The sequence below is a fragment of the Lepidothrix coronata genome, unplaced genomic scaffold (genome assembly GCF_001604755.1).
Source record: "Lepidothrix coronata isolate B3197 unplaced genomic scaffold, Lepidothrix_coronata-1.0 Scaffold18, whole genome shotgun sequence".
NCBI lineage: Eukaryota > Metazoa > Chordata > Aves > Passeriformes > Pipridae > Lepidothrix > Lepidothrix coronata.
The window spans coordinates 252,295-265,332 of record NW_016690198.1 but is presented as its reverse complement, the minus strand read 5'-3'; the positions used below and the strand labels follow the sequence as shown (position 1 = coordinate 265,332).

Genomic DNA, 13,038 nt, shown 5'->3' with positions numbered 1-13,038 from the left:
TTTTATGAATTTATGTACATGCATACCAGAGATTTCTAACATTGAGGTAATGAATCATTGAAACAAATCACTATAACTTTGTTGACTTTTATGTCTCTAAACATTTTTGATCAACATCACAAATAGATAGGTGGGTAAATAAATAAGTAAATAAATAAATAAGGGCATATACTGCCAATGACGTTCAGCTTCTGAATCTGGAACAGGATTTCCCATAACAGTGTCCTATGTTAAGTAATACTGGAATATTGTTCTGCCCTTCTACAAACACGTTTTGTCAGTGTTAATAGTGAAACAAAAAAAGCATAGCATGCATTGTATAATTTTTTTCCTTTTTTAGATTTATTGTCTAGAATAGACTTGGATGAACTGATGAAAAAAGATGAGCCACCACTTGAATTCCCTGATACTCTGGAAGGATTTGAGTACATTTTTAATGAAAGTAAGTCATATATACTTTGTAAAGATTATACTTAGAATAATGTTGAGAGGTTATCAGAACTTGAATTTTACAAGTCTCTATTAGAATTTCACACTTTTCTGTTAAGAATAAAATTTTAAACTTTAGGGCTGATAGACTTGTAAATCTAGCTAAGTACTAAATTTTTATTTCATAAAATTATCACAAAAATCCATCATTTTATACAGTGTTGTAGATTTGTACTGTGCCTACTTTATGACTTTCTGTATTCTGTTACAGAAGTGTTGATACAAAAATTCTGAAAGTAATTCACGTAGCATCAGCATTTAAAAAGCAAAATTAAAGAATGGTCACTCATTTAAGAAATGTTTTATTTATTTTTATGGATGCAAAGTTGTTATTAAGACAATAATTTGTCCTGGCTATTTCATTAATATCGATAGAAAAATGCCTATTTATATTGATGGAAGGATGAGTAATGTGATAGACTGTCTCTTCTGGTGTGGTCATGATTTTGCATTGCAGCCAAGTATGTGATGACTACAAGTACTTCCAACTAGCTCAGTCTGTATGTTAAATGAATTACTAGTATTTATAAATTGGTGTACGCATTTTAAAATCCTAAGCTAAAGTAAAACTAGACTCCGGAAAATGGCTCTTTCAAGATTGTTTAAAACCCGTAGGACAAGTGGGAATGTTTACAATTCTGCTTCTTTTCAGTGCCTGTTCTGTGAACAGAGGAACTTTAGTTTCTAAATCTGCCTTACATCTTCCACTTTCAAAGAAAAAAAAAAAAAGAGCTTTCCTTTAAATGATAGTCATTTATGCAACACTTAGCTTTTTAATACCCTGATGGCTTTCACAGGAACGTACTTAGAGACTAAAAGTGTCATGAAAGTGATGCTCTTTCTTTGATGGAAGAGGTTCAGCTCTGTCATTTTTCAGCTCCTTATTTTTAGATCTGCACAGTGTCTACTGTCTTTCTTACTGACTTCAGAATTAGTGGTTCATATGTGGTTGATAAAAAGGGCTGAAATTTGAATTTTGGGGAATGGATTATGTTACTGAATATTTCATCACTAACCTCACAGCCTGAGTGATTTCCATAGAATGGAGGAAAACCTATTATATATGCTACAGGTCAGCAAAGCAAAAAGGTCTTAATTTTGCCTTTATACGTTTAATTCAAGTATTCAGTCATGTACTCTTATGTCATAATCATGCTTCTTTTTATGATGGAAAAGTACAGAAGATTTTTATCAGATTATTTAAATCTGAAGAAGACCAGGGTTCCAGAAAGCCAAATTAGAATATGCCAGATAGTTGTTCCACTTTACTTGCTGAGAGAGGCAATTCATGTACTATTGAATGGCGTATTTGAAGAGTAACTAGCTGAGAAGGAACAACTGAAAGTAAAGTTATGATGAAAATATGAGAAGAAGGATATTTGGACCTGACACAGGAACAGGAAGCTGTGAAGAAATACTTACTCGGTGTCTAGTATGTGAGGTAAGGCAGATCTGGGAAAAAAGTTAGATCAGCAGATAAGCATAACTATTATAGATATCAGATCTTAAATATTTTACTCAAAACATCAAAATCAAAGTGTAAACGTTCTGAAAGGATGTGAACTAAGCAACTTTTCTCTATTCAAGAGGAAACATTGCTGAGAAACCTTAGTTTCATTATGCAGACATCTCAGTGTTCAAAGGAGTTTACTTGTACCTATCCCTGTTTTTAATATTTCTCTGATGAACTGCAATTTTATGATGATCTGAGATCATAATCTGTGTTTTGTCTGATAAGGTGAAACATTACTGGTAAGATATCTCTTTTCCTAAATTTGCTGCCTCATGGCTGCCATTTTATTGTTGTTTTAACGCAGTCTATGTCTTCATCAGTGGTTGTGTGAGCTATTAACTTTGACTATAAAAAAGACCAACTCTGGGAAGTTACACTGGAATGTAAGAATAGCATGGGGTTTTGCTCTGATCAAGCACTCTGCTTCATTCTGCTGTTGTAGTCTCAGTGTACCCTGAATCTAGAAGCTCTTACTTGATTTCACTAGGAGTTAAGATGTTTACCCTAACTGTGGACATGGTTTTTTTTCAGTTTTCTTTAGAAAGTTGTTAAGCTTGAAAGTAAACGTTTCCTTTACTTTCAGCTTCTAGCCCTTTTGTACTCAAATTTCGTCATAATGGAGTTGGTTTTGAAATAGTGTATTTGTAGCTACAATTTGATCACCTAATTAGTACTGCAGATCAAATATTAACTGCTAATGTTTACATTTCACTGTTAATCCGTAGCAGTTGAGACATAAATATTTCTTGGAAAGCAGTTTTGCATTTGATATATGCGTGTCATTTCACTGTCATAATTTCTGTTTAGCTTTATCTAGCAATATATACCATACAAGGGAAATGCATTTTGTTTTTAGGATACAATTGTTTTCCTTCAAAAATCCTATAACCAAAAATGTGGATAAATTCATAATAGCCCAATTTTTAGATGTAGACTTCTTTTAAAATTTTCAGCAGTGAAATGTGTCCTACTTTTAATGAAGAAGTATACTAAATGTAATGATTTTGTTTCTTTTACAGAAGGACAATTAAGACACATAAAAACTGGGGAGCCATTCGTTTTTAATTATCGTGAAGATTTGCACAGATGGAACCAAAAGCGCTATGAAGCTCTTGGGGAGGTATATAATTTGTGTGTGTATGTATGTATGTGTGTGTGTGTGTATATATATATGTGTGTGTGTGTGTGTGCGCTGTGGGCTTTGTTTTTTTTCCCTGTAGGAGTGATTCTTTTATGTTAATGAAGATTTAGTGAGGCTTCAGTCATTTAACAGAAGGTATTTCAGGATTATTGAATATTAATGCTTTAACAGTAATTTCTATTGTTTGTTATAGAGCTTAATATGTGGTTTAGACTACTTGGCTTCAGTATATCTTCAGAATAGAATATCATCTAGATTACGTAAATTAGATAATATTATACGGTGCAGTATTTAACTTTAGTCCCCTCAGGGTGAAGAACGGAGTACAAAACAATGGCATTTTACTTTCTAGGTGAAGATAAATGTGTTGGTTGATTTTCTCATGTTGCTAGGAGGTACCAGGAACCACTAGATAGATTAAGTAGATATGTAATGATTAATTGATTAAATATTTGTTGGTGAATTAGATATTTGGATGCTACTAGTATTTCCTGGCTTTTTGGAGGTGTAAAAGCAACTGACCATAGTTACTTTTCTATGTGAAATGTACTTTTTCAATGCTAAGCTTTTTGTATTGCTTTAGAAGTCAGGGCACTGACTTGTTAAAAAAGGCAGCTAATCTCAGTGGATGCAGAACTGTGTGCTGAGATCTTTCTTGCACTGTCACAACCTCCTCGCCTTACAGGAAGAACAGTCTCAGCACACTGACCTTGAGGTAATAATGCTGCTTGTGTCAGAGTGGCTTTTGGAGAAAGAAGGTGCAGAGTTCTGTTCACAAACTGGAGTCTTTTTCTTAGAGACTATGTGATATTGCCCACTGATTTCTGCTAGAATTATCACTCAAGAACTGCCTTTGCCTCACACTTGTCTACTTTCATTAGTGCTATTGTTTTAGTAAGGATTAAACACACTTATTTCCCACTTAGTCTTTCAGTTGCAGTAATTCAGACTACTTAAAGATATACTTGATTATGCATGTTTAGCCATTTTGTCTTTTAGATTTTCTAGTTTTCATAGTTTACCCTTGTGGGCAGTTCAGCCCCACACAGCTGCTCGCTCTCTCCGCACTGTGGGATGAGGGAGAGAGTCCGAAGGCTAAAAGTGAAAAAATTTGCAAGCTGAGTTAGAGTTTAATAGGTAAAGCAAAAGCTGTGTGTACAAGCAAAATAAGAAATCAATTCACTTCTTTCCATCAATAGCAGATGTTTAGCCATCTCCAGTAAAGCAAGGCTTGTTCACGTATAATGGTGCCTTGGGAAGAAAAATGCCTTATTCATAGAATCCTGGAATTGTTTGGCGTGTTTTAGCAGCTTAATTCTCTGGAATGCAGCTGGGATGTGTGGCTTTGCTGCTTACTTTTGACCATGCCCCAGGCCGTGCAGGGTTCTGATCCTTGATCAGCGGCACCTTTCGGCCCTCAGTGAGGGTAGAAGGATAAGGTGTACACCTTTCGGCCCTCAGTGAGGGTAGAAGGATAAGGTGTAACTCACACATGTGGCACGGTGGGTATCAGTTCTTCTCCAGCTGGCAGAGTTTCATTCTGCAGTGGCAGGCAGGCAGCATGTGGTGGCAGAGAAAAGGTGAGGGAGAGGTGGGGAGAGATTCTTGGCTAGGGTAACCGATTCTCTCTCTCTCTCTCTCTCTCTCTCCTCTCCCTGATTTTCCAAAATTTTTCCTCAACTCTTATAGTGTTCAAAGGAGGTTGTATGTGGTTTCTTGGCACATAGCCCTGTTCAGATGTTCAAAGATTTATGAAAACCGTAAACAATAGCAGGATCTTTCGGCAGGAAAACTCCAGCAAGAAACTCTGGTGAGGACTTCTGGCAGGAAAGCTGACAGAGAATTTTTGGTAGGAAGTTTTGACATGCAGAAACAATGGTGAAATATTATTTTTGGCATGTCTATATTACCTGGTTGTTACAGAAGGGACCTTAGAGATCATGTACTTCCAACCCCCCGCCATGGACAGCGACACTTTCTACTACACCAGGTTACTTAAAGCCCTGTCCGACCTGACCTTAAACACTTTCAGGGATGGGGCATCCCCAGCTTCTCTGAGCAAACTGTTCCAGCGCCTCCCCACCTTCACAATCAAGAGTTTTTTTTCTAACATCTAGTCTAAACTCTACTCCCTTTTGGTTTAAAGTTATTGTCTCTCGTCCTATTACTCCATGTTCTTGCCAAAAGTCCCTCTCCGGCTCCATTGTAGCCTGTTACTCTGGAAGGTGCTCTAAGGTTTCCCCAGAGCCTTCTCTTCTCCAGCATGAACAACCCCTCAGCTCTCTCAGCCTGTCTTCACAGGAGAGGTGTTTCAGTCCTCTGGGGATCTGGTGCTCTATGCTTGCTTGCTCAGCCGCTCTGTTTTATTTGTATGTCAGCCTGGGCACTCTGCTGGATGTGCTGGAGCTGCCCAGCTGTTCAGCATGGTTTTGTCCTGCCAGAACTTTGTTACTAAGGATTGGCTTGCTTTTTACCTCCTCCTCCTTATTCCTGCAGGAACTGTGGCAGGAATCCTATTTGATTGTGGAAGGAGACAGTGGATGGGGCTGCTGCAGCTGCTTCTCACATCTTTTCAATTCATATATTTTTCCCAAAAAGGGATTGTTCTGTTGCATTGTCTGTTACATTGCCTACACATTTCTTCCAAGAGGAAACACACTTCCATGGTCTATGTGTGCAGACCTTTGTGTATGACTGCATTGTTCAAATATCCCCATTTTGCGAATAAGTAAATTGGACAAGACATAGCTATAAAGATTAGTATGTTTCCATGTATGTTACTATGCCACCACACCTTCCTATGTGTGTTTTGAAATTTAATCAAATTTCTGTTTCTTTGTATATCAATAGTGTGTGCACAGCTTCAATACATAGTAGTATGAAGGACCTTTTGTGATTTTTGGCTAACCAGTAGGTGTATGTGTTCATAGAGTGGGTGTCTTACATCTGTGATCTGTCCTGTGCATTTTGAAGGTTTGAATGATCTTTGGAAATTTGTTTTGTTTATATTGGTAGGTAAAAGACAAGGAAGGCTTGAGGTCAGGTATTGACAGAGAGAATTGTTCTACGTTGTTTGTTTTGTGTTTTTAGGAGAAAAGAAAGTAATTTGTCTTTCAGTCCATTGTCTGTTCGGTGCTAGGTACTACACAGTTCTTCCAACACAAATTTATAAGTGCTTCTTTGTCTATTTCTGGCACAGTTACCTGAGAGCACAGAAGACGATGATCCCTGACATTTATTCACATATGTAAAACCTTCTTTTGTGCAATAAATTAGGGGATCAGTGATACAGTGGCTGAATCGTACAGAAGTAGTATATTACCCTCTGATTAGCCATTTTGTAGTCTAGGGGAAAGATGTGTTTAGCAAACTATGATAGCTTAAGAAGCAGCAACTCATATGATTTGTAAGGTGATGTAGTAAAATCTTGCCTTAGGCCTTTACTTTGAAACATCATCCTTTGGCTTTAGGAGTTCTCTGTGTACGTTTTTGGCTCAAGATTTATGTAGCTGGACATACGATGTGATGATGAAGTAGCTAGATTGGTACTATTGAACGAAAGTGTTTTATGTATTCAGTGTTTCCATTGTTAACTCAGTTGTTGCATGCTGATTTTCTAGTTTTTAAAAGTTATATACATTGTGCACAAGGAACCTTGTTTTACTGTACATATATGTGCTATGGGCTGCTTTTACTGTGTTTTACTGATTTTAAGAAGTGAGTGTGCTCTCTGGCCTATGTTACTGGCCTAATTCTGTCTTTATTGGAGCATTAATTTCCATTTGGTTTCCATGCTTTTTTTGCTGTTAGAAGTCGTAAATACACTATCTGTGATGTTCTGCCGTTTTTCTGGCTGTATGGAAATTGATTCTTCAAAAATTAAAATGGTTCATCAGCGTCTCCACTCCTTACATCTCTTTATTCGGCATTCACTGATCGGTTATTTCAGGCACACAGTTTGTTTTGTGGCCTCTTGATATGTGTTGCTAATAGACAATTTAGTGAACTGTTCATAATTTTGTGATTCTGGTTCAGTCATTGGTATTGCAGCATTGAATTTTGTGGAGAGCCTCTCCATTTGCTTTTTAAAAATTAAAATGGCAACAGAAGTGCATAGAACATAGCGTTGCAGCTGCTTCGAACTGCCGATTAATCCGTGTGGCAAGTTTGAAGTACGACTGAGAACAATTTTGTGACAACAGTACAGTTGTTGCAGACATACCACTTCAGTTCAAGGCTGAATTTTTAGATTTTTTTCTAGCTTCAAGTTACGGAGATTTGGATTTAAGGTTAAGCTCCAGATTAGACTCATATGATGTATGCTTTCTTGCATTTTAAGCAGATATGTGTGCTTATTATTTGTACTGCAGTTTCGGTTGATAGCATAACTACTGAAATTGCCAGCAGTCAGCTTCAGCCCCTGCCTGATCATTACATTGAAATTAGCTGGAATTATAAAGAAAATATCTGTTGCTGGGATTTCATTTAAATTTTGCCAGTTACATAGGTTGTGCTGATAATGAGATTTTGTACGAAAAAGTGCATGTTGACTTTCTTCTTCCTCAGTCGTATAGTACCACAGTATCCCTAGCATCAGAAGGCAGATATTGTTATAATTTGTTGATTACTTGGAGGCCATTTAACACTGACATTAATATTTTCGAGAGTTCTATCACTAATCAAGAGACTTTACTGTAATGACAATTTGCTTGTCTACCCATATCTTGCAAAACTCAAAGAGGATTTGTAAATGTGTAGATTATAATATGGACCATGACGTAAATGTCTCTGCTGTGATCCTGTTCAAGTTTATGCTGTTTACTATAATTGTAGCCTATCTGACCTGCAGAAGTCTGTAAGCAGGTAGCAGAAGAATTGTTCTTGTTTTTTACAGTTACCCCATGGCACAATACCTTGTATTTATGTAGAACAGATATGTAAACCAAAGAAATAGAACACTTAAGTCAAAAATTTCTTTCATGTTTCATGTATGATAAGATACAGTTAATTTTATGTCATCAGAGAAGTCCTGTTAAATAAACTACTTTAAAGTATGTGTACAATGTTAGGTCCAGCTCATCATAAAGTAGATTAACCATCAAGTTTAATATTTGAGGGGGCTGAGGGGGATAAGTATGTAGAATTATGACAGTGACAACCCATAATTAAGATGGCTAAGTAGCAAAATTTTTTTTTTCCAGATCTCCTTTAAGTTAAAGAACAGCTTGGTCTCAACATAATTTAAAAAATAAGCGTTCACCTGCTACTAATTTCCTCCTTGGTTGCAAAGAGCATTATTTGTTTCGATGACTGAGAAGAGAGAGGCTATTTACATAGCACAAATGAAAGCATAGAGCAGCAGAAGAGGACATGTAAGTTAATGAAGAAGGAAGCATTAAGTAGTCTGCATTTGAAAGGGTAGCTTCTTGCATGAATAACCCAAAATCTGATGATAGGCTACAAGCGCACCTGATAGTACTTAAGGTCCAATCTTGCAGCCAAAGCTCATGTGAATAAACTCAATAGGTCTGATCTTATGAATAAGGGCTGCAGGATCAAGTTTCAAATAAAATTTGCAGATGATTAGTTGAAATCCTTACACTCTAGTTTCAGTTTCTTTGCAGTTTATCATTGAACATTCCAGATTTTCTCTGGCTAGTGAGACTTTATTATAATAAAGTACATGCTGCATACTGTGGATTAAGCAAAATTATGTTTGTGTACCGTGACTTATTATAACGTATTTGCTGTTAGTTATTTAGTGATTGGAAAAATTTGTCTTACTGAGTGGACAAAATAAATTCATAGTGATGTATTGTATAGGCAGATTCATTGACATTTCTTTTCATGGAATGCCTGCTTGCTTAGACTGTTGAAGAGGATGTTCTGTTCAGAGATGAGATGCCAAATACTTAATATGTGCATGTGTGAATTGAATTTTTTCAGTGTCTTGTATTACAGTCAAATAAAGGTGAACTTTGATGGAGATAGCAAAAACTCTCACTTGAAAACCTAACAAATTTTTCCTAGCTCCTGTTTCAGAGGCGAAGTGAAAGCATCTAATTGAAGTATCTCCCCTATCCTTATTTTTGAAAGTGATTAAATGCCATTTTGTGTGGTCTCCTTTTATAGAGCCATTTCTGGGCAGGTTGTGGTTTAGTGATGTTACTTGCCATTTGTATGCTCCTGCTGAAACTTTCCAAACCACGTGCTGCTCACTTGCTTCCCCATCCTCCTCCTCCTTCCACTGGGGCAAGAACTGGGGGCAAAAAAGGTAAAGATCAGGGGTTGAGATAAGAATGATTTACTGGAAACAGCAGTGAGATAAAACGAACAGTAACACAACAATGTTGATAACAAAAGTGTACAAAAGAGGGAGAGTGATTCACCCACAAAATGCTTGCTGTGGTGCTTGACCCCACCCCAGCCATGCTCCTCTGACCCTGGAAACGAGCACTCTCTCTGTTCCCAGGAAAATGAGGTGAGGTGGTATAGAATAACTTCTGTGTCCTAGCCCTGCCTCCTCCTGGCTACTGAGAAAAAATTAACTCTGTCCTGAACCAAAACATTATACACCCCTTATTCTGTAGATCTGTGTCATGCAAAATCCTACACCTTCCGACTGTATACATATGTATATATATATATAGACAAGCACAGGTATCATTTCCATGGTCAATGGCTGTCCCTCCAAGATGTCTGCTGAGTTTATTTAGTCCAGAACTAAATGGGTTCTCTCCGTCCTCAATGCCTTCAGGGCAGCTGGTGTACTGTTGGCTGGTTGCAAGCTGCATCAGGAGCTTACAACTGGTAAATCTGGAGCAGTCCATCCTCCTTGTACATGGTAGTTATGGCATACAATGGGAGTGTCATTCAGCAACCAATAGTACAGAATTCAAAATTACAGACTGTTCTCACCAAAAGATCAAATTCCCCCACGATGTGTTTCCCTGCCCCTCTGCATTGCTTACCAAGTACACCCAGGTCCTTAAGCAAAAGCAGTCCCACAGACGGGTTTGTCTTTGCTTGAGGCAGGACTAATCCAAGATGTCGTCTCTAACAGGTCCCTCATTACACACCACAGGAACTTTATCCTCTTCCACAGTATGGGGAAGTTTTGACTGGGCAAGGCCAGCTTGACTGATAGAGCCTCCAGTGTTACCTAACCAGGTGGCCTTTGCTAAATATAGATTACGATATTTGGAAGTTTCCCCACCCATTACTTTCAAAGTCGTTTTTAACAGTCCATTGTAGCATTAAATTTTCCCAGAGACTGGTGCATGGTAGGTAGTATGATATACCCACTCAATCCCATGCTGTCTGGCCCAGGTGTCTATGAGGCTGGTTTTGAAATGAGTCCATTGTCCGACACAGTTCTTTCTGAGGTGTCACGTCACCACAGGACTTGCTTTCCAAGGCCCAAGAAGGTGTTCTGGGCAGTGATGTGACGCACAGGGTACATCTCCACCCATCCAGTGGTTGTTTCCACCATTGCCAGCAGGTAGCACTTGCCTTGGAGGGTTTGCAGGAGCGTGATGTAATCAGTCTGCCAGGCCTCCCCATATTTATATTTCAGTCATATCGTCTGCCATTCCACAGAGGCGCTTGGCCTGCTTGATTGCAGTGCATATTTCACAGTTATGGATAACTTTAGAGATAGTGTCCTCCCCTCGATCATGAGCCCAACTGTCTCTTGCATCTCTTCCCTGATGATGTGAAGGCATCATGGGCCTACTGAGCCAGAAATAATTCACCCTTATGGTGCCAGTCCAGATCCACCTGAGACACTTTAATCTTGGCAGCCAATCCACCTGTCCATTGTTGTGATGTTTTTCAGTAGCCTGACTCTTCAGTACGTGTGCATCTACATGATGTACTTTTGCAACCAACTTCTCTACTCTGGCAGTGATGTCTTGCCACAGTTCAGCAGCCCAGCTGTGTTTCCCTCTGCACTGCCAACTGGTCTTTCTCCATCAGTCCAGCCATCCTCCCAGGGCATTTTCTACCATCCATGAGTCAGTGTAGAGGTAGAGCACTGGCCATTTCTCTCATTCAACAATATCTAAAGTCAGCTGGATGGCTTTCAGCTCTGCAACCTGACTTGATCTGTCTTGTCCCTCAGTACCCTCTGCAGCTCACCACGTAGGATGCCATACAGCAGCTTTCCATTTTCAATGTATCCCTATGATATAGCAGGAACCATCAGTAGAGAGACCATATTACTTTTCATTTTCTGGTAGCTGATTATGTGGTGGGGCCTTCTCAGCACGTGTCACCTTCTCCTCCTCCTCCTTTCCTGATGATAATAATCCAAAATTTTCACCTTCAGGCCAGTTTGTGGTGACTTCCAAGGTCCCTGAGTGATTGAGGTTTCCTATCTGAGCTTGCTTTGTGATCAGCATGACCCACTTACTCCACGTAGCATCAGTGGCATGTTGTATGGAAGGGAATTTCCCTTTGAACATCCAGCCCAGCACTGGCAGCTGGGGTGCCAGGAGGAGCTGTGCTTCAGTGCTAATCATTTCTGAAGCAGCTCGAACCCCTTCATAAGCTGCCAGTATCTCTTTTTCAGTTGGGGTGTAACAGACCTCAGATCCTTTGCATCCCCACCTCCAGAACCCCAGGGGTCATCTAGAGTCTCCCAGGTAATTTTGCCAGAGGCTTCAGGAAGGGCCATTCTCCCTGGCTGCAACGTAGAGCACATTTTTCACTTTATCCTGTCCTGACTGACCCAAGGGCAACTACATGAACAACTTCTGATTTGTTTAAAAGCTTCTTGTTGTTCAGGAACCACCCCACTTGGAATAGCTCTTCTTCCATGTCACATGATAGAGAGGATTTACAATCTCTGACTGTAATCTGGAATATTCATACTCCCAAATATCTACAGTGCCTAGAAAAGTCTGTGTCCTTCTTGCTGGTTGATTGGAATGTAGCTGCTCTTTGGTTGACCACATCCATTGGAATCTGATGACATCCATTTTGCCATTTTACTCCTAAAAACTGAATTTCCTGGGCAGGTCCCTTGACCTTACTTTGCTTTATAGCAAAACCAGCCTTCAGGAGCATCTGAATTATCTTCTCCCCTTTCTAAAAAATTTCCTCTGCAGTGTTGCCCCACATGATGATGTCATCAATGTATTGCAAGTGTTCTGGAGCCTCACCCTTTTCCAGTGCAGTCTGGATCAATCTATAGCAGATGGTGGAGCTATGTTTCCATCCCTGGGACAGTCAGTTCCAGGTGTACTGGACACCCCTGCAGGTGAAGGCAAACTCTGGCCTGCACTCGGCTGTTAAAGGAATGGAGAAAAACTCATTAGCAATGTTGATGGTGGCACCACTTTGCTGCCTTGGACTCCAGTTCCTACTGAAGTTCCACCATGGCAGCACTCAGTGGTGGTGTGACTTCCTTCAGACCACGATAGTCTACTGTTAGTCTCCACTCTTCACTGGATTTATGTACTGGCCATATGGGACTATTAAAGGGTGAGCAAGTCTTGCTGACCTCTCCCTGGCTCTCCAATTCACGAATCATCTCATGGATGGGGGTCATGGAGTCGTGGTTGGTGCGGTATTGTCGACAGTGCACTGCTGTGGTAGCGATCGCTACCTGTCGTTCTTTGGCCCTCATCAGTGCCTCAGCAGAAGGGTCCTCTGAGAGACCAAGCAAGGTATTCAGCTGTCTAATTTCCTCTGTCTCCACAGCAGTTATCCCAAAAAGCCCAAAGATGCCCTTTTGGGTCCTTACAGTACCCTCGCCACAGGTGATCTGTGCCAAGCATACGTGGGGCTTCTGGGCCTGTCACAATGGGGTGTTTTTGCAGTTCGTGCATGGTCAGACTCACTTCAGCTTCCAGTACAGTCACCTGCACCCCAGAAATAGGGATAGATTCTA

At 39.6% G+C, this 13,038-nt stretch overlaps 1 protein-coding gene across 8 annotated transcripts in view; it reads left to right on the top strand.

Moving 5' to 3' along the window:
* FAM172A (family with sequence similarity 172 member A) overlaps positions 1–13,038 on the top strand; it is a 280,969-nt gene that overhangs the window by 26,209 nt on the left and 241,722 nt on the right. For all 8 annotated transcript variants that reach the window (XM_017807269.1, XM_017807270.1, XM_017807268.1 and 5 more), the window contains 2 exons: positions 341–442; positions 3,022–3,122. In XM_017807269.1, the coding sequence (XP_017662758.1) occupies positions 341–442; positions 3,022–3,122 (203 nt within the window). The remainder of the gene's footprint in view (positions 1–340; positions 443–3,021; positions 3,123–13,038) is intronic.